Genomic DNA, 25,616 nt, shown 5'->3' with positions numbered 1-25,616 from the left:
GAGTCCGATTGATTTTTAGTATTGGTCTTCACAGCTCTGCAGTTGCTTTAGATTTTGAATCACATGCATGTAAAAACACCTGCCCTGAACTTATTTTTGAGACAGTTTAGACTGTCACATGGGAGGGGGAACAACAGTAATAATAAACAAACATGAATAAAATCACCCACATCAGAATACAATAGCATACTATTCAAGGCTCATCTCACTGAGCTGGAAAAACTACAGACAATGCCAGAATGGTTAGAATATAGTTATGAAAAAAATTCATGAAAGTCAATACATAGAATGTGAAATTACATGCATCACTCCAGCAATTATTAACCGTAACTATTTTATTCATACATTTTCCACTAAGACAAAAAAAAATAATATGCTGTAGACATATTTCATAGTTACTATAATGATATATTTTTTCCGCCTAGTAGTTTATTGCAATTAAAAACATATTTCAAATATCTGTGGAAGGACCAAACGCTTTCCCAGGAGATTTGAAGAATAAAACATTTGCTCTCCTGTTTTCTTCGTGCACTTTCAAGTTATAAGAACAAAACACCCTTCAAATAAAGTATAATGAAAACATTTAATTTAAAGAATAAACACTGTAATTTAAAGCAGACTGCCAAACACAAACTATTTTAAAAGTTCAAGTACAAGCATTAAAAAAAAGTTTTAATAGCCATGTAAAGAGTGCTTTATTATAGAATTCCTCAATAATAATTGAAAACTTAGGTTTCCATGTTTAAAACGTCTGCATACGGAATAAATTACCAAATGATATATGCTCCACATTGTACAGTGTGTATTTTTGGTACGACTGAAGTGCTATTTTTCATATCACAGATAAATCATGTGGGAGTTTGGTTAACCATTATTTAGAGATAAGAAACATTTGCATTAATGCCACACATTAACAGACAGGTTTGCTAGACCAGCACTCATCTTACATAAGAAAATAAACAGGTCTCAGTGTGGGCACAATTTCCAACAAAGCAGCTGGTTGTGCAAATCTTCTCTCGTTATATAACACTAAGACTTTTAACTGACACTCATAACAGTGAAATGACTTAGAGTGTTGATTTATTTTCTGGGTGGATTTCTTTTATGTTTTAATTATGGTAAGTACATAAAAATACTTGAATTAAGAAAAGAAAAAAGAAAAAGCATTACGTAATATTGTAATATGACATTTTTAATGAATGCTCTGGTATGTCCACCCAATACAGTTGCATCATGAATGCTAGTGGTTCCAATTCCTTACCCATTTGGAAAACCCAATGCCAGCGCAGCTCATGGGAACCTGGACTATAATGTTTATGTGTGGTAATATGGGTTGTGCTGCAGGACTAAAGAACTGGTTCAAATCAGTTTGACTTTGCTTAGCTTTTATGGACATGTTGGCTCTGGCACACACAGATGCACTATATGCGTCACAAACTATGTCCAAAAGAATAACTATCCTACATTCACATTTGTGTTTCTCAAAATGACAAGGAGTCTAAAAGAACAAACTGACAATAACACAAAATCCTCAGTGAACAATGAGATGTGAGGGTTAAAAGTTGCAAGAATAATCTAATAAATCTTTCACTGAGACAGATCCACAGAGACTCAATTATAGAATTAAGGAATGGAAATATAAATCATATTGTATCCTCTACATTTACCATCTGTGCTGCAACACAGGGGAATAACAGCTGAGTTTGTATACTGAAAGTTATACGGCAGTAGGTAATACTTCACAGGTCTATAATGTATATTATTTGAAAGCAAATTTTGTATTCCTTACCATTATTTGATTCACATTGAAACCTACTTTCCACTAGTTTCTTTCAGGTTTGATAACACCGATTGAGAAGTGCTGCAATACAGTAAAGGGACAGGGCTGGAGGAAGATCAAAGCTGACTAACATCTCAGCAGAAAGTCAGACCAGATCCTATTTTCTGACAGTTGACACTCTTAGAGGTGTATTGAACCAGGACAAACAGAGTGCAGTTTGTTTGCTTTTAAGGTGGTAACAGTTTGTACCTGCTCAGATGTGGTGACTGAGGTTAGGAGAGGTGAACTATCCCTATTTAAAAATAGTTCTGCGATATCCACCTTTTATGCTTTTGATTGATTAAATCAACAAATAAAATTGAGTTCTATACAATTATAGTTCAATACAGTTTTGCCTATAAGTAAAGTTTGCTCCACATTTCTCCAGAGCAGGTAGAGAAACAAATCATAACTTAGCTACTGCGCTTGAACTGTATGGAAAATTAAAAAGTTGTGGTTCTAATCAAGGAAGTTGACTGCATGAAACTCATTCATTGTTGTTTCGAATGCTTACTGCACTTTAAATTGTAGTACATTTTCACCATGTTAACCCGTCTAGTTATTTACCCCTGACCAAATACCCCCATCTCCCCATCCTTCCATTGTCATATTACCACGATCGTGATGCATACATCTGAAAAGAAAACCTAGTAACTCTCACTTCTCCCTTTCAGACAGCAATACCCAATTTCATATGTCCTCAATAATTAGTAATCTAGGACATGTGGGTGTTTTATATTGAAAATTAAGTAGTGCAGAGTTAAAATAAATGATAAGGTACTGGTGGGATAAAAGTAGGAATAGCTACATTAAGAGACTGCATTGCTTTGGTAAGGGTGTCCCTAGTGGGCCACCATCTACCAATTTATTTACAATAATTATTGTGTTTTTAGCTTCAAGTTCATTGGTGTGAATTTGTTGTTGCAATGAGGACTTATCAGTGGAATAGTATTAAATATGTAATTACAGTGAATCTATTTTACTGCAAATGAACATCTCCAAACCCTCAATGCTTCAGTTTAAAATGAAAAAGTAAAGTATAAGTGAAGAAGTACGAATCCTTTCTAGCAGATGACAACCACTAAGTTGTTTCACCGAAAGAAGCTTCCAAAAGCAAAGTGTCTGATGAGGGTTTTGTTCCCGAGACAGGTTGCAGTCTTGAAGTGCCAAAGAATGCCTCTGTATACCCCAATTCTTATTACACACTTTGAACACTGTATGGAAAAGTATTCAAAGATTTCAGCTGGTAAAGTCATACACGCATGTGGAAGCTGCAGCCCAATATGTACAGGCTTAACTAAATAAAGCTTAAAGACTATGGGCGGCAATAAAATGTAAAAAAAAAAAAAAAGTACAAAACGTATGACATTTGTCTTACAAATACGCAAAGTGTGAAACCTGTCGAGGCATAATGTTTAAAAGGTCTTCCAAATTATGCCTACAGGTTATTTTCAGTCCACTGCAATTGTTCTTCCATTGTACAGTATCGTAATATTCAAACTACAGATCGCTTGTCAAATAAAACTAAAACAATGCCTTATTCTTTTTCTTTTAAAAGATAAAGGTCAGATAAATATTAGGCTAGTTCGACAAATTCAAGAAAGAACCATCACTTCTCTTCCACTAGAAACATATCCTTGCTTTGACTTCCCTTCCATGCAGTCATTACTGACAAACAAGAGGCTGAAACAAGTTGAGCCTTTTCCACTCATCCCTTGCCATAAAATGTTTATAGGAATGTGACTATTTCCGTTGCCACAGTTAAGCCGAGCATACTATTTAAAATACCATGGAAAATATTAAGTTGGCACTGTGGGGAAGAAAAAATTGAGTAACGGACAAACTGGTCTCAAAATTCAGCAATACTTGGGCACAGCGTATTTGAAATTTCAATGACAGGAAACACAAGTTATTTTACCACAGTCATTCCTTAGCTATTAAATATGAGAAAGTATAAGGGCTTTTATTTCCTATTGTTACTATTAACAGCTTCCTAAGTTCCCAGACAATGTTCAGACAAACCGTTATTCCATCTGGTTGTATGTTTTTAATACACACAAAGCCTTAATTTGTTCCATTCCCTTCCCAATTCAACATTGGTAAAATAACACACTTATATTGTGTTGTCCCATTTGGTGTGATGGACAAATCCTATGGAAAAAAGAGGGCAGTTGGGCAATGACTTTTGAGAACCAGAATGTAATATTGCATCAATCAATCCCATTTGAGTTTTTCATGCATCAGACCAGCTTATATTCTTGTTGTCACTAAAACTAGCAAGGTCTTCCCTTACCAACTCCCATTCACTGTTACGACAAAGCTCAAAATGGGTTAAAAGCTTAAAGATTAGAGATTAAAGACAGCAGTCAACTGGATAATGACCTCTCCCTTTGCTACTGTAAACACCGTCATCAAATCTATATCTTTTCATCAAATCAGTTTTTCTTTTCAAAGTTCCCCAGCAGCACAGAAACAAACCAATCTACATGGCCTGCTCTTTGATTTCTGTATTCGTATTAATATATTCACGAAAGTAATTCTTCATTAGAATGGAATACTCTGAACAGCAGTTAAAGTAAGGCATGTGTCATTACACTGATAAGCATTAACATTTTATTTGCGGCTGAAGAGTGACTATTGCAACAGATTCAATTAACTTACAACTTAACTCCACAAGATGAATGATCAATTCTCTCAGCTCCCTGTTCTACACAGATGCATTAAAGACCATTTTATTAATGCACAAGCTACACTTGTATGCTTTGACACTTGAATACATTAACTGGCTGGTGATCTGAAAATTTAGTGAGCGTATTCACACTCTTTTCACTTGTATTCAGATTTGACAACATCCTAAACGGAATGGCCTCGATGAAAGGCTCCCTTCTTGCACACAACAGCTGTCTTGATGGAACGAACTGTCAAAATTCACAACCTGTTTATGATTCATGGGCTGGTGAGTGTGATGATCACAGGTTTTTACTTGATGGATACGGGGAAGTGGCGAGTTCAGTAAAAGAATGCTAGTGCCCTACTTTATGGGCAAATTCCTGTAACGTCTTGCAGTATAACTCTGTAATTAGTCCTCTCACACAATGTTAAACAGCAACATACAAGAATAAGAATAAAGGAAAAACAAATATGCTAAAAATGTATTTATGATGATACTAACGTAAGTGTAATTGAAAGAACGTTTTATTTAAAAATTAAAACTATTCCATCACAGCACATAATTCAAAATTCGGACATAAACACGTAAGGCATAAAGATGTACATTTAGCTTGAGAAAGCAATTGTGTCTTAGGCCTATATATTTTAAAATGCAAACAATACTATTTTGCTACATTTTAGGGAGACTGAAGCGATTTACATTAGGATAACCCCTCCACATTATTATTTTTTGTTTCTACTCTAGCGACACCACTGACATCGACTCTCCGAGACCCTGTGCAACACAAACTGGAATTCCTGGCACCCTGTCTTCAATTTATAGAATACAGAGCTCCCTGTCCAGAAAAGCACTTATTATGAAATAAACCCATATGCCCCGGCCGAGGACAGAACATCTGTTGTCCATTAGTCCCATTCCTGTACTTTTACTCCTCTTGTCATTTTGTTTGTGTTTTTGCTTTGTGTTTCTGTGGCGTATATTGCTTTCACTAAACTGAGTAAGTGGGCATGTTTAAGTCCTTGAAAAAATACATTATTAAACAAGAGTTCTGAAAGGACTACATTGTAATAGTTATTATTTGGCTGCTGACTTGAGTAATCAGTTACAATTAGACTAAAATATTGGATAAATATGTAAAGCAAATAATGATGTTTGAAAAGCACTCTTTTGGGGGGGAAATAATATGTAGGATGTTATTTTGGCCAACTAATGCTTGCATTACTCACTAATAATAGGAATGCTCCTACAGAGAGTCGACACGGCAAATCCTTCAAAGAGCCTCGCCATTTCAAATACATTTTATCCAAGCTTAAGCTTTTCACGCCAATTTTCCTAAGGTTCTTGAAAGTAATGCATGTCGCACAGGAGACAAGGCGGATTACCAAACACTCCGAATAAGAGCTCTTTCAAAAGCCTGTCATTAGGAAGAAATTTAAGCAGAACCTAGTTTAGGCATTACAGGTTTCAAGTTAGACTCAACAATGTGGACCACAGAATCCACAGACCCTTCATCTCCACGGCTGGGCTGAATAAGGGGTCCATGCATTCTTTCACAATTTAGAAGAAAATACTGAGGATCTGGCATATATTACTCTTGCACTTAAAGCAGACCATAATATCAAGAAATGCTGAACAGTTCAGGAGAATAAGCTGCTATATTAATATGTGCAACTCAACCTTTGTTTGTCTGCAGACACATACATCACATGTATTGGCATTACTAGAAGGTAAATTTACAGCAGCCAGACTGATAGCATTTTTGTGTCATACTGTTTTAGAAGACTATGATGGATATGTGAAGGAAAGTATATAGTTTAAGATACCCAAAAGATATTATATGTCCCTCATCCAGAAAGTCTAATGTACATTTAAATAGGAAAAATACTAAAATACTTCTGATAATCGTATTAGAATTCAGGCTCATTTGATTTGGGTAATGCAAGGCAGGGGTTATGATAACGGTATCCTATAAAGAGAGGACCTACTTACAAAACTATATCTCCTGTCACTTTTACTCTTATTACACCTGTTCAGTTAAGGTATCCCTTTACTGCTTAACTCACAAGTTCTAATTATAAACCCTATCTGGTGTTTTTAAGAAAAACAACTACAAAAATATTGTTTTTTTTCCTCAGAATGTAAAGACTACATCGCTGTGTTCATTAAACTCCAGTTATAAATCCCTTTTACCATTCCAAAATATTTGAAAGGTCCATGCTTTTTCCATGCTGCATATTAACACAGCCACATAATTCACATTGGTAGTTGTAGTAGGTTTGTGGTACAATGTTCAAGCCAAATAGTAAATGCTAATGAAAGATAGTTCTACCATACAAATATGAATTCCCAAACCAAGTAGAAATGGAATTTGGTCAAGAGACCACAACATGGCAATATCTAAGGCCAAGAGGCCCAGACATCAGTGGCTATTTGTGGTTTATTTTTTTTATTTTTTTTTAAAGTGACATCAAGGCAATTTCAATTCTATCAGCGTTTGAGGAAGACCAGACAAAATGTTACTGAAAACTAGTAAGGAACTATTAAGGAAAATGTTTGTATCACAAGCACGAGCCAAGTCAATCCACAAGTGTCAACTACTGCTAATACTTCTAGTAATAACAACGACAACTTTAAGAATTTCCTGATCAAAACAACAGACAACGAGAGACTAACAGGTACAATTACTACTCTGGTCTACAGAACAGGAGCAGATTCCCTCCAGAAATCCTTAAATAGATAATAACAGGTAACAGGAGCCCAACTATTAACAGACATTGAGGATCAGTCAGGTAATTGTTAAATCACTGAATAGAGCTGCTCTAGTTAATCACACTGTGGGCTTTGTTAGGCAAGGCGACGTAGCATATAGTTAAATTTCCATTAATAACTTTTTTCCTTATTGCATTGTCTTGTAAAACAAAATAAGCGCCAGTGATTATATGCAATACCAAATTGTAATCCAAAACCTATACCCACAGTTCAGTACTTATTGAAATCCCAATGTGTTCCAGCTAATTTCTTCCATATGCATATGTTTTAGGTTTATGACACAATTATCCTTATTAACTCTCAGCAATCACTGTAACAAAGCCTACAACTCCAGCCAATTGAAGTTAACAAACAATATGCATTAAGATGTTTCTGATAACTGATCATTTAACTGAATTATCCAATTACTAAGAGTAGGTAATGGCAGTGTATGGTAATTTTGTTTAGCAACTCTAAGAAAACGTATTTTTACTTTCTTTTGATAGCCTGCTTAGTATATGTGAGTGAGGAGGAAGGGGGAAGGGGGAAGAGGGTGAACATCAGGCCTTAAAAATAAACAAACTAGTTTCCCTTAATAGTTTCTCTTGTTAAGGTCCCTAAAATGGGTCTATGAGAATCAAATATAATGTCTCCTTTAAATGACAGACCACCCAGACAAACCGCTCGGAGAAGGGGAAAAAAAATCACTGGAGAAACGGATACTGCACAATAGATCAGAGACATCCCAGACAGAAGAGGAGGATGGAGGGGTGAAAGAGGAAACTGTTCTCACACTGACTGAGAGGGTAAACACAGTTTTCACAGAGCAGCTTCGTAGTCTCTTTTTTTTTTTTTCGAAGCTGGAGCAGAAAATGCCAACAATGAGACCGACCCCCCTCTCTCCACAAATGTCTGTTGTGTGGCTCAGAGAGGTGCTGATTTTATATTTGTTGGTTTTGAGTTGCAGCCAGAGAATGAATTTGGTTTCCAAATGACCCTCCTCCCCACTATCTACCTCCCTTGAGAATAGTTACATTTTCTCCTCCATCATCTTATTGAGTTCCACACAATCCTTGTGGTTATCAGCAATGCTATATTTTATTTCCAATGCAGTGCACTATAGTGGGTAAAAAATCTAGTTGGTATATGATGAATCTTTTGTGTCTGTACCCCAAACACAGCAATCTGGATGACTGGCGCCATGCTAAAGACAAAACATGCAAGCTTCCCCAATCGTACCAACTACGATGACAGCCAAATACTCTTGCAGATGTATCTACCACCTACAAAGATCTGAGCTCTCATTTTTTTGGTATCAAGCATGGATTCATATCTTTTTATCCACTGCCAGCTGCATTATAAGGTGAAGTCGTATGTGCCATTGTTGAAATCATAGTTGAACAGCTGAAAGAGAAATCCAGCAAGCACATTTTAAAGTGAAAAATCTCTATTGTAACCCTTTAACGGAGGATACTGGACTGGCTGTTTGGTTCACTGGAGGTCTTACTTGTTTGGAGTTAGAAGTAAACACAGAACATATTAGGCTGTACGTCAAATGAAAAATAAGAAACAAAAGGCTGTAATGATACAATTAGCCTTCCATCAAACTTGCGTTTCCTAGCAAGGAAGAAAAGTAAAAGGAAGTGAATATAAATATTTGTAACTACGGTTAAGCTCTGTGTTTCTTGGATGGCTTAATGGGTACACTAAAGACTGAAGTACAATCTTAAAAGAAAACCCTATTCCACAAAGATCATGTGTGAAAGCAATTTTAAAAGAATTCAGCCTGATAGAGTAAAATCATTTCCAAGACCTCCAAAGCTTCTGTGCCAGTTTCTATTTACACTACTGTTAAAAGGGTAAGCCAAGCTTAATTAGCAGTGCTGTATGTTGTGCTGTTGCCCCAGTAACAGAACAGTGTCCTTACGCCTGTGTTTACCAACAGTGCTGTGTCGGCAAAATATGAAAAGGTTCCAAATCCCAAGTGGAAACATGATTAGTCTCTTTTGACTTTTAAGTGGTAGCCAAATAAAATCACTTTTCTCCCGCTTTCCTTTTGCAGACCTCAATGACTGGTTACCTATTTTAATACTTACAAAAGAAAGCTAATTTTAGAGGTTTGAAAATACAGTTCTTGGGACTTGAGTTACATGTGTAGTTTTAAGAACACAACATATGTGAGCAATGTCAAATTAAATCTTCAAATTAAATACAAATTTAAGAAAAGCCTACAATTGCAAATTGTGGTTTTACTTGCACTCAACACTTTTCAATCTTTTCATGTAATCTTTTAAAATAGCTCTTAGAGATGGTAGAGAACAGGGCTTTTTCTGAAGGCTGGTATAGTTCTAACAAAATACTGAGAATAAGACCTCAATAATTAGTCAGTTGGTTGGTTTATGTATAATCACAATACTTTTTACTTTTTATAATTTTACAAATTATACCTATATTTGCTATGGAAATATGTAAATCATTCAGATTTATGTTATGTAGAAATAATGTAAATTTAGGATATTTAGTTTGCTAGTATGATTAAGGTAGTGGTAATTTTTTACCAGAATTGCAATCCCACTCACAATCTGCAAATCAGAACACAGTTTTAGTGGATTATAAATACCACAGTATTACTTTATAAAACTTTTTGTTTTCCATGAATCCTTAGGAAATTACCTCAAATTCAGCAACCCTCTTCCCTGCAGCGCAGTGAAGAGTCAGTAAGCTGGAAGCAATGCATTGGTTATGTAATACCAAATAGCTGGAATTTCCCAGAGAGCACCTCACTGTGTGGAAATAGTTCAGCCCCTCTCCCAATACGTCTTGCCGCTAATCCAAGTTAATATAGCCCTAATGCAATAGTGGAGTATCACTTTCTGTCACTTAACCTCATGGTAACATGATGAAAAATCCAATAACTTCATAAAGGGCTAGAAGCATAACAGATTTATATTATAAACGATGCAAAATACAATCTTGACGGGCTTAAAACAAAAGTGTAGTAGTAACAGAAATAAAAGTGTTGTTTTTTTTACCAAACCCATTCAGTGTCATAGTATAGCTGTATTTAGTAGTCTTGTGTTCATGGTTGAACTATTTAAAAAAAGGAAAGAAAGAAATGAACAAACACGTGCTGCTTGTAAATACTACTCTAAGTGTGTTGACTCTAAGTGACATCTGTTTGTTCGTCTCTGACACCCTAAATGAGGAGCAATGCGAGTTTGGTGCTGTCGCTGATCTTTCTCGTCAACCCGGCAGCAGACCGCTCAGAATCACACCTCCTGTCAGCAACGACTCTGGCTTCTGGGTGGCAGGCTGTAACCGATCATGAGCATCATCCAAAAACATGAGGGCATCTTCATTAAGCTCTTCTTGGTTACTAGCTTTTGATATGTTAGAAACAATTCATGTGCCATCGCCCAATGTGACAAAAAAGCAACATCAATTGAAGTTGCACCTGCTAAAGGTGTTTTGTCTTTATTCCTTGTATATTGTAGCCTTTCACCTACATTTACTGAACTCTATACACTTAAATGAGAAATATTTGAAACTGGATTTGATTGGTGGTTTTCCAGGGAAAGACCTGGGGGGCAGGTTTACTCAGATACTGTCAGAACATCTGTTTGCATAAAATATAAAAGACCACTGAGTTTCCAAACATGCTTCTGAAAAAAATATATACTACAAAAATTAGAGAATTGGAAATAATGCATCTTTGGAGATAAATATAAAAAACTGAATTCTTCCAGTAAAAAAAAAATGTATTACTTTGAACTGGAATTTGTTTAGAATATTGCACTGCCTTTTCAGAAATGTCTTCTAGTTATAGAAAATGTCTCTTGTGATCTACCACCACGACTTGAAACACCCTGGTATAATGTTTAAGGTTAAATTAACATTCAGATTCTTACTTCATTTAAAACATACAGCCTACTTTTCTGACTGTCAATGCATTTTGCATTTTTTTCTGAACATTTCCCATGAACCAGTCTAAATCTGCACCTGACATGCAGGCAAATTCTTTTCTTTAGGTTAATAAGAGGAACAAATAACTTTTAAAAGACACACTGATCAGTATCTACAGCAATGTTAATGTTCCTTACACGCTTAAGATACCCACCAGCTGTGGTCCAGATGCTCTATATCCCAGAAGAATAATACACAACAAAAACAAAAACAGTTGTATTTCTCATTTTTGAAGGGGCTATTCTTGAAGGTCGCTAATGGTATTCCCTTATTTGGGAACTGTTCACTTCCACCTTTACCTACATTTCCTTCTGAAGTATAAAAGGTGGTGGCTAGAAGCATTCCTACAGATCATTTTCCAGCCAATGCTAGGCAACAGGCTCAAAACAATCACTGAATCGCTACCAGTTTTAGATAATTGAAACTGGTAAACACCACCTTCCCTTCCGGCAATATTATCAGGAATCCTAGGACGGAAAGCACATTGGTTTACAGATTGTACCTCTTACGGTTCAAGGAAAGAAGTTTTAAGTCACTGTCAGGTGCTGTTGTTGACCGATTATTTCCAAATCATAATACATTTATCCAGAATAAAAATGATCTCAAGACCCTTTGCCACTTTTTGTAATAAATCATCCCATTATTTTCAGGGCTTCGACATAGGAAATGCAGAAATTTGCTGCAGGGGTTTCTACATTAGAATCTGCATCTGAACAGCAGCTTATACTTAATTTCCACTTAAATTGCACTATCACTGAAGTATTTAAGACATATTGGTGGAACTGCAAACAAACAATGTCTTGCGATACTGGGTATCCCCCCAAAAAAATGTGTCTGCTTTCTTCCCTCATGTGGTGGTTCAGCCATAAGCAATAGGTAAAAACAAGCAATAGTTTTACTGTGGCTCCTAAAGTACATAATTGTAAAAAGCCAAGACAAGACATCAAAACTAACTTTGTGTCAAAGAAAGGTCAACTGCTATTTTCACAGTGAAGCTGCACTGTAATTTGGCAGTTTTCCAAGATCTCTACATTTTTCAAAACAATGGACATGAAAATGTTTGAGTGGCAGTTAACAAACTTCTCATATGACTAGGAAAAAGGTGTGTTTTTTATAGTATTTAAAACTTAACACATAATAAAATAATTCAATCTGGAACAGAACACAATCATACAGGAAATAAGACATTAATTCAATGTTCAAGTGAAACTGAAAACAGATTGATTAATACTTTCCAAAAAAAATTTAAAAACAGCTTGCCCTATTCACAGCTTAATTGCAAAAACAAACTTAAGATTAAGCTTAACTTGCTCAATTACTTAAAGATGTATTGAGTCTTTTTTTATATATAACAGAAAAAGTTCAATGTGCAATTACATCAAATACAAGGTGAGTAGACAGATTTTCATTCAAGTGAAGTTTAAAAACTAAACGGAAGTGAAGTCTGTTTTTGATTCAACAAAACTAAATTGTCATATATTACAATTTATTACAATGGGCAGCGTTGTGGAGTAGTGGTTAGGATTCTGGACTCTTGATGGCCAAAGTAATGCAATATATTGTAACAAATGTATGTCAACCTGAATAAGTGCTGCTAAGAAATATATTTATTGTTGTGAAATAAAAAATAAAAAATTAATTATGTAATAATGAATTGTGTTGCACTACTATGCCATCTCCTCTCATAATCAGCATATGCTTGGTATTTTGCTCTTTCAGAAAGTCTTATATGTGATACTGAAAGTTCACGTCGGCTCCTAACAGACTGGAATACTGCACATTTATTACAAACTGCTAGTGCTTGACTTGACTATGCATTTCTTCTACAGTTGATTACTGCTGTACTGCCATCACACCTCACTGAGCCACGTAATGCTGAAAAGATGAAAGGTAGGCCCTTTTCATAAGAAATACTTTAGAGAGAAAAAAAAGAATGAATGTGGGAGTCAGATCTTTAAGACCCTTGATGAGGTCAAGGAAGAAAGGCTATGTGCCCAAGGCAGCAAATGCATCATAACAAAGTCTGCTTTTCTTCCTTTGAACAATGCAATTCACAAAACATTCACAAAATTAACATGTGTATCACATCAAAAAGTAAATAATTATGAGTGTACCTTAAACACTAAATTAATTTGCTTGTCAAGCTTGACAAATGCTAGAGCTTTGATTAAAGATTCCTCCCAAATTGTGCAATGTGCGTCTCCAAGGAAATGTTATATAGTAGCATATATATCTTAAACAGTTATGCAATTGGAGACAGAAGGAAAATGCATCCTATGAACTTTCATGTGGGGTAGCTTAGCAATTATGTGTTATTACAGTGAACTCAAATACCACGAGTTTTTTGGGGGCATATTTGTTTTTTCAACATCTACATTTCTGCATTTATACATAAATGTTCATTGCCAGCTGCTGTGGGCTGAGGCTCAGTATGACTAAAGTGCCTTGAACTTTTTTTTAACATCAGAATTACATTTCTCTTTTTTTTTGTATCTGCCACAACTTTGACATTTATATTCACAAAAAGTGAATTATAACTAGTCTCAAATCCCAACCAACTTTTAGTTGATGACTTTCAAAGCTTTCTGATGGTGCTTTTCAAACCAACTGCATAAATGAACAGTGTTACCATTACATTCTGAAAAATGGGAGAACATTTTCCACTATAGCAAGAGGCTTTAAAAATGTAATTGTTGCAAAGTGAATAGCCTACTATTAATAGCTGTAATAGATAAACCTGTATAAAATATTGTACATCTGAATTTATTTTTTATTTTATAAACTGTTCCTGAGGTTCTCTAATAATTGATCCTGACAAGTTTTTATTAACGAGCAGGAAAAAAAAAAAAAAAAAAAAAAGTTTCCTTTCATACATTATTGAACTTGTACCAAACCCACAACACTTTAGAGATTTTTATTTTTTTATTTTTTATAACCTACAAAACGTCTATAAATGTGACCTCAGATATGCCGGGAAACGGTTTCCTTTTGGTCTCACTTCCACCGGTACTAACCAGTGAGTTATTTACCCTAATAAAAGCCCCATCAATCCTGTAGAAAAATACGTTGGTAAACAGACTAATTGCTTAATGGAAAGATCTGGCATGTATCCAAAGAATTAAAACAACAACACCACCAAAACACTATTTTTCTCACTGTCAATCCCTGATGATTGATCTTTTTCACAGTAACATAAGAAAATCCTTCTTGTACTATGCATGTTGTTCCAGATTAACTAAATTCTTGCTTGTAAATGATTATATGAATAAGTTGAGAAGATCTAGCAACAGAGTGAAAGCTGTGAATATTCAGACTGAATTAACAGATGACTTTTTGTAAAGGACTAGGCCTGCAACTATAAAAGGGCATCCAATCAAAACCAACCTTTTTAGACACTCAATGATTACTTAAACCATGGCAACAGATCGTATCATATTAGTGAGTTCTGGAATGAGTTCATAGTGTAGGAATTCCATTCTAAATATGACATAACTGATGCTATAAAATACAGAATAAACATCACAGTTTTTAAGAGAATTTTATGTATTTATTTTTAAAAGCATGATCTAAAATTAGTGTACATTTCCCTTGGTAAAGTATAAAATGCCACTCAGTTAACTATGCACTGAAAAAGCTAAGCACATATGATCACTGGGGTGAAAAATCCTTGTTTGACGGAAACTGTCCCTTCTCTGACCTGAGCATAAAAGTAATTCTATACAGCAATTACTGGCTTGAATAAAAGTCATAAAAACCTTCTGACCAACTGCTATAATTAATCAGCGTGAAGACTGAAGATATGCAGTAAACTGAAGTGTGGATACTGAGGCTGGTATCATTTTACCAAACAAGGCCTTTGTACAGGGGAGCGTGACACAGCGAGGGGACACTTTTTAAAAGCACTGCTGTTTCTTCTCACTCAGCTAATCAACCTCCAGCTACACAGTGTCCGAACTCAGACTATCTTTTGTATTTCAGTCACAAGACTTGACCTCGCTGTGGTGCCAGGACCTGTTGTCACTCTGCCTCACTATTCTATATCGAGGGCTCACAACAGAGAGAGCTGCAATACCACATTTTCTTCTACCCTTTCATCTGTGAAAGACCGAAATCAAGGTCCTCCTTTAGTTGTAAGAGTTGTACGGGAAAGCTAAGAGCAAAAACACCTGGCGCAGCCCCGATTCGCAGGGCCTACAGTAACATGCCATGCCGCAAAATGTCCCCTCTGGGTTTTGTGGAGACAGGAAAGGGATTTTTTACACTTCAGTACACTGCACAGGAGCTGCAACCAATTAGCTCCTCACAGCTCAACTCCCCCTGGTCATTTTCTTCTTTCAATGTCTTAGTTCTTCCTGACTTTTGTGGTTAGTTAAAGCATAGTCCATTCCACAGCAAGATAAATACTTTTTTCTTTACGTTTTGGTTTGACATTTTGCATTCTCTGACAAATACATTTTTTAACTACAAAGGTAGTATTCAATAGTATATTTATTATGAGACAGGGGAGCATAGGTGTTACATTTGGCAGGAATTAGATAAAATGGGGCAAAGAATGAGGAACAAGAAGGCTTTCCCAGTGGTTTAGATTTACATGATTGTTTTCTTCATTACAGTGATGTCTTGACATTACTGATCATAACCATTCTATGAATCTAAGGAGGCTTTAACTAAAGATTTCACACCCTAAATCACAACATGAATATTGAACACAAAATTAGTCAAATTTTGTCTAAATATTTACACATTTCAGTTAGTCAAGTGTGTTAAAACAAAATGTAATTTTTACCAGTTACTGGAAAAATTAAGATGGTGTTTCTCCCATAGACTGTGATTTAATTTCATATTTTAAATATAATATAATTTTTTTTTTATATGATCAATTAATTCATAAGGTAATAATGATTTCATTATTCTTACCATCAAACCTAGATTCTGAAGACATCTCTACTGGTTCAGCACAGGAACAGCATGCCTTGATGAGTTTTTACAAGATTTATCATTATTTAAATTCCTTAGACTGCTGACTCCCTACTATTTTAGTAGCAATTCAGTACAAAGTATTTTGAAAGAGCAAGATTAGATACAGGACAGAGCAATCACCAAGACCTGGTTAGCATCTGTTTTTCAAAGATAAATGCCAAAAAAAAAAAAAAAAGGAAAGCTAGTTTCATGCACAAAGAATCACCGAAGGAGTGCTCTCCTAAGAGCAATTAAATTATGTAACATTATTATTCAACTTAAACAACATGTAATCTCTGAAGTCACACATGGTAGTTTTCCATATAACAAAAAAGGGGGCGATTTAAGTGAAATCACAAAGATACTAAAGCAAGTGCAGGAGAAAACGGCCTAGATATCTACCAGTTGCATTTGTGTCTAAAATAGGTTTTCAGACTTGTATATATGCTAGTGATCACCATTATGAGGGTTTTGAGGAATCTTACATAAGTCCTGTATATAAACCTTTTCCTTACGCAAAACTATCCATTTATGTAGGCTCTCTCCCCCCAAGGACAGCTGGCCCATGAATCAGTTCATCCAATTCCAGTTCTATGGAATTGAGGTCAGGACCAGGCAATTCAATATTTTTACAATCCCAGCTTTGTGATGTAGTGCATCATGGGTGCATCTACGGTCCCTTACTATCACTATTCTACTATGCTGGCAGTTCAGTATTTCAAAGTATTTAAATGAATTGGCTGTCAGGGTGCGTTAAATATACTTGTACTTGACAGACAACCTCAGGCACATCCAAGTATTCCTTTTAGAAATACAAACCTGTATTTCATCTTTGCTGTTCTTGTATAGCCTTACCAGCCATGTTATCTACTTTAATAGTTTAGGGCAGTGAAAAATCTATACAATGCCTTGGTTCTGTGAAGTATCCAAAACAGATGTGTCAGATGCTTTCTCAGAATTGATCAATCCTATCCCACACTCATTAAAAGTTTGAATCGCTTGCTCTAGTACTTGCAGATGGGGCCGGCTGGGGAACCCACTTTCTAATCCTGGATGTTCTTCTGGCTGGACAGAATCCAGATTTTTTTCTTGTGGTCTATTTCTGAGTAGCTTGGTGAAAGTCATGGAGGCATTTAGTGAGCTAAATGGTTGTCACTGACATATGAACAGTCAGAGACACAAATAATAGCACCCTTCAATTATGTTTCAACAATGGTTTGAGGAAACCGTATGGACAAAAAATAAAGCTGTTTAAGGATCTCCAGCTGTAATCTCACTAACACTTCCAAAATCCTGTATACAATTTGAATTTCACAGATTTTGGATTCTTCCCACCTGCACCTTTGAACCATATATAACATTTACATTTTAAACAATTTAATCCATCATAAACTGCTTCAGGGTCTGCTGCTTTTAAGATCCTAGGTTTCCTTTAATATCATCTTCAAAGCTCAGTCCCCTAGGGGAAAACTTTCGCCAACATAATTACTCTTTATCGCATAAACCTGCCAAGAGCTGTATCACTTTATTGATTTACACATTTGCCACACTTACGAAAGGCTGCTTGGGTGAACATACACACTGTTCTGGTATTGTGACTTTTTTTTAAATGTATTTGTGTGTGTGTGTGTGTGTGTGTGTGTGTGTGTGTGTGTGTGTGTGTGTGTGTGTGTGTGTGTGTGTGTGTGTGTGTATATATATATATATATATATATATATATATATATATATATATATATATATATATATATACCGATATATATATAGAGAAATATAGATATATATATACAGATATATAGATATATATATACAGATATATATATATATATAGATAGATATATATAGATATATAGATATATACACTCACCTAAAGGATTATTAGGAACACCATACTAATACTGTGTTTGACCCCCTTTCGCCTTCAGAACTGCCTTAATTCTACATGGCATTGATTCAACAAGGTGCTGAAAGCATTCTTTAGAAATGTTGGCCCATATTGATAGGATAGCATCTTGCAGTTGATGGAGATTTGTGGGATGCACATCCAGGGCACGAAGCTCCCGTTCCACCACATCCCAAAGATGCTCCATTGGGTTGAGATCTGGTGACTGTGGGGACCAGTTTAGTACAGTGAACTCATTGTCATGTTCAAGAAACCGATTTGAAATGATTCAACCTTTGTGACATGGTGCATTATCCTGCTGGAAGTAGCCATCAGAGGATGGGTACATGGTGGTCATAAAGGGATGGACATGGTCAGAAACAATGCTCAGGTAGGCCGTGGCATTTAAACGATGCCCAATTGGCACTAAGGGGCCTAAAGTGTGCCAAGAAAACATCCCCCACACCATTACACCACCACCACCAGCCTGCACAGTGGTAACAAGGCATGATGGATCCATGTTCTCATTCTGTTTACGCCAAATTCTGACTCTACCATCTGAATGTCTCAACAGAAATCGAGACTCATCAGACCAGGCAACATTTTTCCAGTCTTCAACTGTCCAATTTTGGTGAGCTTGTGCAAATTGTAGCCTCTTTTTCCTATTTGTAGTGGAGATGAGTGGTACCCGGTGGGGTCTTCTGCTGTTGTAGCCCATCCGCCTCAAGGTTGTACGTGTTGTGGCTTCACAAATGCTTTGCTGCATACCTCGGTTGTAACGAGTGGTTATTTCAGTCAAAGCTGCTCTTCTAAAAGCTTGAATCAGTCGGCCCATTCTCCTCTGACCTCTAGCATCAACAAGGCATTTTCGCCCACAGGACTGCCGCATACTGGATGTTTTTCCCTTTTCACACCATTCTTTGTAAACCCTAGAAATGGTTGTGCGTGAAAATCCCAGTAACTGAGCAGATTGTGAAATACTCAGACCGGCCCGTCTGGCACCAACAACCATGCCACGCTCAAAATTGCTTAAATCACCTTTCTTTCCCATTCAGACATTCAGTTTGGAGTTCAGGAGATTGTCTTGACCAGGACCACACCCCTAAATGCATTGAAGCAACTGCCATGTGATTGGTTGGTTAGATAATTGCATTAATGAGAAATTGAACAGGTGTTCCTAATAATCCTTTAGGTGAGTGTATATATATATATATATATATATATATATATATATATTTATGTGTATCTATTGTCGGTGTTTTTAAGTATTACAAACCCTTCGTGTAATCTAAAATCAGTAAAAAGGAAAGAGAAGGATCTGAAGATTTCTAACAATATAAAATATCTTCCAATTATTGCTTATTATCGTTGTGTTAGAAGTGAAAACAGGATTCCTAACTGCTCGTCAGTGAGATCATTATTATCAAGATTTAAGAATTGCTGATTACTTCAGCATCAACATCTTTAAGTGATCGTGTTTGACAATCAAAAACAGATTTAGTCGAGCGAGCAAACCTGCCCTCCTGAGCCCTGTAGTTTTACTTATACTTTCAGAAGGAGTAGCTGAAAAATCAACCACCTAAGCTAAATTAAAAAATAAACCAAAAAAACAAAGAACCATGAGACCGACATGATACCTTTGAGCAGATAACTAATATTTTGCATGCACAGTAAAAAAAAAAAAAAAAATGCTTATTATAAATGTGTCAGCTGAACCTATGGTAGGGGATAATGTTACTGCAAATCAAGCAGATCCAGTTTCAGGCACATAAATATCGATTTCTAGCATTAAGACATCATTCTTTTGGCCTAAACATTTCTAATGGAATTAATAAAAGACTGCTATGGCAGATTTGAATTAGTCAACCACATTTGTGTTATGTCAGTTAATGTCTTGCATTTCATTGTAGGACATACATCTGCCACAGAGACTGCAATATAATTAAGTTACAGGTTAAGCAGTTTTCTTATAGATATAAAAAAACAATAAGCTTCTGTGTAGTGAAGATAGAATTTTTTAATAGAACATAGAATTGATTTATTGCAATTCTTCCACTTTTTCCACAAAAGGCTTTGTTACGGATAACTTTGCTCAAAGTATTATCAAGCATAGACAATTTAAAAGTACTGAAATAAACATTACATTTATTACTAACATACTCGTACCAACCCCACTCAGATCCCCAACGTCATATATATGATAACACAATATATTAGAACAAATTTCTTTGAAGTAAGAATCAGTGTAAATATTAATGTTTTATTACGGAGAGTGTCAATTATAATTATAAATAACAATGCATAATAAATTGCAGGTTTCCGGAACAATGTTTATAATGAAAGCGGCCCATTTCTCAATGTCTGTTGAAAGTGATATAAATAACTTCCTTCAACAGGAAAATACATTATCTTTCCTTGGCAGGGTCTGGTATGTTTCCGAGACACAACCTAGTCACAATGAAGGACTGTCACTCAACACCAGCAAGAGAAAAGCAAAATACACTTAATTTTTTGGGGTTGTAGTTTTTTTTTTTTTTTTTTTTTTTTTTTTAAAGAACAAATAAGGTATCTCATGCTTCAGAACCACTTAAAATACCCACAGAAAGTTGTTAATGCTGTTAATGTACAGCAATGACCCATGCGTGTGCACTTGTTTGTTATTAGTTGCAGTAACAATTCTATAAATAATACTTGAGACACTTCTACTCATTCCATCAGACACCCTTAAAAGCTTGATTCTTGTGTTCAAGACACAGTGTTGATGTGATGTCAGTGGTCCTCAAATTATTTCACTTGTGCCCTAACACCTGAATAATTCTGCACACCTGTATTCCGTACTACACTGCAGTACCTAACAAAATGACTTAGCAGTTCAGGCTATACTTCATTACACGTACCACATTAGTACCCAGTAACACATTTATTATCTAGCAGTGAAAATAAGTAATCTTTGACAAACATCATTTCCATTTTAACATGCAAATTAGTGAAATGTGTATGAAGTACTAAATCTGTAACAAAATTAAGTGCATTGTTCTGATGTGATGAAAGATGCGTTATAAAACTTTTTTCTACAATATATTTTTATTCTGGGTCATAAACACGTACAGAGAGAGAGAGTGAGAGAGATATGCCATGATTATTCCTCCTGATGTTCCTCAGCTGCACTGTCAGCGTTTGTTACACACACCATCCAGCAGTGTCACAAAATCCATCCCAAGGTATGTTCAACCCAGCTTGAATTACATATGTGGCAATCATTGCAATAAGAATGTACAATTTTTTATGGAGGTACAAACAGTACTGCTAAAATGCGTCAATTGACTAGTACATATCTGTGAATATGTAGTGTTTGGCACAATGGTTGAACATGAATTGCATGAATTCTTCCAACAATTCATGAGACAACATGTACCAATACACACAAACTGGAACACGTTGCCTGCAACTTGGGCCTGAATCCTTTTTTTTTTTTTTTAAAGAGAAAAAAAGGTCAATAAAAGACAAACTATTCAGGATGTGAGCTACCCAGTATTCCTCTCATTGATTTTCGAAGGGTGTCTGAATATTTAGGGTCCTTTTTGCTCTCATGACAGATAAAAGGTGTACTGTGTGTCCAGTTGCTCTCAGTTGTTGAAATTACGCCAGCAGTTCTGGCAATCATTTAAAGACATTGTTCCTACAAAAGACAAATAAATCTGGAGAATGGAAAATGAAATCCCACTACCTTCAAAGTTACTCTGTATATCAAATCCATAGCAACAGCCAAATACTGTAACTGTATCACTCATTAACTCTAAATCTACAAGTTGTCTTAAAACCGAAAATGTGCATGTCATTTCGAAATTCACAAATCAGTTAAATGAGTCGTACATAAATGTTTATGGGACTGTCAGAGATCAGCACCACTTGAAACGCAACTCCAACTGCTGTAAGAAAAACACTCTGTGGTTATATTTGATTAATGGAACATCGCAAAGGAAAATGCAGCAAAAACCCTGGAAAACATTCCAGAGGCTAAAACACAAAACTTGTGTATAATTTTAAGCATAAACAAAATAGTGTTGGTGAGAGAGAGAGAGAAAGAGAGCACGACTGACAGTAAGAGGGGAAAAAAGGTACCTTTACAAAAAAAATCTAAAAATTCCATCCCCCAAAACAAAAATAATACAATTGCTCATAAATCATGAATGTGGATTTTGTTAATCAGGTTCAATTACATATATCATATAGGCTATATGCAAGACCAATTTGCCAGTCTTGAATGTTACAACTACTATAGCATTTGTTTTTGAATGAAATGTATTGATTTTGTCAAATTGTCACACGCAATTTATCAGAAATACATGAACTTCACCTTTCGCTGGCTACTTTTCCTAAAATCTACTTTTTCTCTCTCTCAATACTGCACTTGACCAGCCTCATACAATTATTTGATCAGATACATCATATATTAAAATATCTGTGGCTAATGTTTGCATTTTATTATGAATGGAGAACTAATCAGAAATCTGACAGTGTTTTCTAAAGAGGCAGTGAACGTCACCCAGAGGAATAAATTACTGCCCTTGTCTTATCACTCAACAGTCAGATTGCATTGCAGAAAAGCCTCTCAGTCGTGGGCTTCAAATATCACGTCACGTAGGGAGGTCAATGGGGAGAAGTTCAAACCTGGCTTACCCTGGAGATGGTCAGTGGCATGTTAAAATCCTTGCCACCCTGCAGTCTGAAGCCCCATGGTGCTGGACCAGCCAAGGAAACACTGTAGTTGCTCATGGTGTCTGGGTTGTGTGCTTTACCTCCAACTTCAAAAACGCGGCTTTCTGTAAACAACAAGTGAAAAGAACATGATACACAGCTCTCTCAAAGTTCACCTCAGCATGAACCGCAAAAATAAACATAATACATTAATGTAAAATGTTTATAAATGTTTAAAAAAGTTTTGTACCATATTACTGTAGTATTTTATAGCACCCTGTTAAAAATATTCTACACGCCTAATACATGAAAGAAAAGCATTCATATTCTATGCTTTTTTTCCAGTTCGAATCCTTGGAACGCTAGGTAACGCAGTGTAGGCATGATGGTGCCTGAGATTTTGGCTGGTACGCTCACAAAGACACGTACAAACACCACCGAAAGAAAACTTTACAGGCACCCCACACCCAGTTCAGATATACCCATGCCATTTACTTTGATAATATAAACACAGACACGCAGACCCGCAAGATGGAAAACAAAAACAAGCACAGATTTGTCTACAATGTTTTTCTTCTCAGGAACAGACTCCCACATTCTGCACTACTATATTGACTCCTGTTAGAAAGAGTAGTTTGTCAAGCCGTTAATTAGGTTATTATTAGGTGGAGATGATATTGATTCACTGTGTGCTACAACATTAGGAAGTTACTGAGCTTCCTTGGGCTCCATCCTTCAGGAGAGATTTAAAACTGATTACCTATTGCAAATCCTTCTGGATATAAGCATCTACCAGTGAAAGAAATTATTTTCAGCTGGTGTTTCTCTTCTATATACAAAGCTAACCTAATCTACATTGTATTTATTTTTTAACAGTGATACTAGCATTACTGCTAATAATGATATCATATCAGCTTATCAAAAACTTCAGTCCAGAATTTGAGCAGTGTTCTATTTAATAAAAAAAACTAACATCCATAATTTGAAAAAAGAAATTAAATCTGAAAAATGTTACGAATATACATTAGTATGCTCTCAATATAAATATATTAAACATCAAATTACCTGATCATTCTAATATAAACAGAAATGCTGGATATTTTTATGTACCACGGCTACCACAAAGTCAGACAACCCTGATGAAGACTGTTACCTTAGTAAAATCCCGTTTCCTAGCAGATACTGAAACTTGTCAGGAACGTCCAAAATCCACAAAACACCCAGCGACCCGAGATGCAGCACTACAATGTTCGCTGCAGCTTATTGCTGGTTGCTATTTATACAGAAGGGGAAAGTGGAAACTTACACCCAAGCATCTGAAGAATTAGGGATGAGCTAGTGCGCTGTATTTAAGGTGGAACCCCAAACCAAAACAAAAACACTAGTAAACATTCCTGATACTACGATTAAAAGCTCAGAAGAGCATTCTACACATGCAAATCCACCGTTAATAGACACACAACTGAAATTGATACACATTTTGTCAATCATCCATCACATCCACGGTTTTCATGTTCTCTTTGTTCGAGTGAAACACTATTTCCGTAACAACAACAAAAAGTGGATCAAAAGAATAGAAGTTGGAAATTCAAATACTTCAAAAAGTTTCCTCCCATAATACTCTTGGCCAAAGCTCTTTTGATCTTCACAGTTTAGTACTCGTCCTAGGAGGTTTTGGTTTTACTCAATTCAACAAAGGTCTTCAAGTTGCAGCTCTCCAAAATATCAAAATATCACAAACAAGGTTTAAATTACTGAATTAGTGAGAGAACTCATTCACACCTCCAAAACAAAACCAGTGAGCTGAATCATGCGTGTAAATATTTCCTTTATCACATTACAAATTACCCAATTATTGATAACATTTCCAACAAATTCAATAGAAATAGCAAAGAGGTGATGGGGTGTCAGTTTTGGCAAGGTAGAATATTACATTAAAGATGGCAATAATGAGTGTGCACTTATCAGTTTAAGAACACACACATTTATGTGTGCCAGAGTGATTTGCAAGAGCCCAAAGACCAAAGACCAAAGATTAATAAGAGTCTTTAACAACAGGGTTTCTTTGATGACAATTCAATGCTGAGGAAAACCAGAAAGATACAAGTGTAGACGATGTGCAGATATAAAGCAGAATTGTTTACCTAGTAATGAGGATGGTGTTGACAGATATCTTTCCTCAGTTTTCAAGAGCTATCAGCATGATTACAAATTTCTTAATTTATGAATCCCCAAAGACATGATCACATCATGCTAGATGACTGAAAAGCAGTAATGTATTTCTAATATTGTATGATCTCTTTTGTTTTGGTGCAATTCATAATATATGTGTGTGTACTTTGGATTTCTTTTAACATTGAAGATTAGTTGATGTGGCACAGGATAACCCAAATATGAGCACTGATCTGTAGAGTGATGACCAGGTGCCATGTGAGTTATAAGTTATCTAGAAATTGAAGTCTAATTGAAAATCCTGAGTTTTTCCCAAAAATATTTGATCAATCGTCCTGAAAGCCCATACCACTGGTGAACTTATAATTATCAATACATAATATTTATTGAATTGTCATGTAAAATATATACGATGTATTATTCATGATTTGAGAATTAATTTATAATGTGTGGATTATACGCCAGAAAATAATAATGATATTCTTAATATTAATATCCATATGCATTCCTGTGATCTTATTTCCATGTAATTGTAATTTAAACCATTAATTAATCAATATTGTAGAAGCATGGTTTTCATGTTTCTTTAAATAAAGTATACTTGTAATACGCTGTAATTATATTTGATTTCATCTTTTCATTCTTGATTATTCACAAATATTACAGAATGTCATTCGTAATTATTTTGAATAATTATTTTTGAT

At 35.6% G+C, this 25,616-nt stretch overlaps 1 protein-coding gene across 10 annotated transcripts in view; it reads right to left on the bottom strand.

Annotated features, from left to right (window-relative positions):
- Nucleotides 1-25,616, bottom strand: part of LOC136755549 (PDZ and LIM domain protein 5) — a 107,449-nt gene that overhangs the window by 71,889 nt on the left and 9,944 nt on the right. For 9 of the 10 annotated variants that reach the window (XM_066712231.1, XM_066712226.1, XM_066712232.1 and 6 more), the window contains exon 2: nucleotides 22,723-22,865. In XM_066712231.1, the coding sequence (XP_066568328.1) occupies nucleotides 22,723-22,818 (96 nt within the window). In that variant the 5' untranslated portion in view covers nucleotides 22,819-22,865. Of the gene's footprint in view, nucleotides 1-22,722; nucleotides 22,866-23,893; nucleotides 24,003-25,616 lie in introns of those variants that run through there. The other variant, XM_066712229.1, reaches the window with a different exon arrangement.

Source organism: Amia ocellicauda, chromosome 8 (genome assembly GCF_036373705.1).
Source record: "Amia ocellicauda isolate fAmiCal2 chromosome 8, fAmiCal2.hap1, whole genome shotgun sequence".
Classification (NCBI taxonomy): Eukaryota; Metazoa; Chordata; class Actinopteri; order Amiiformes; family Amiidae; genus Amia; species Amia ocellicauda.
Note: the sequence above shows the minus strand (reverse complement) of the source record. Positions and strands in the feature narration are given on the sequence as shown.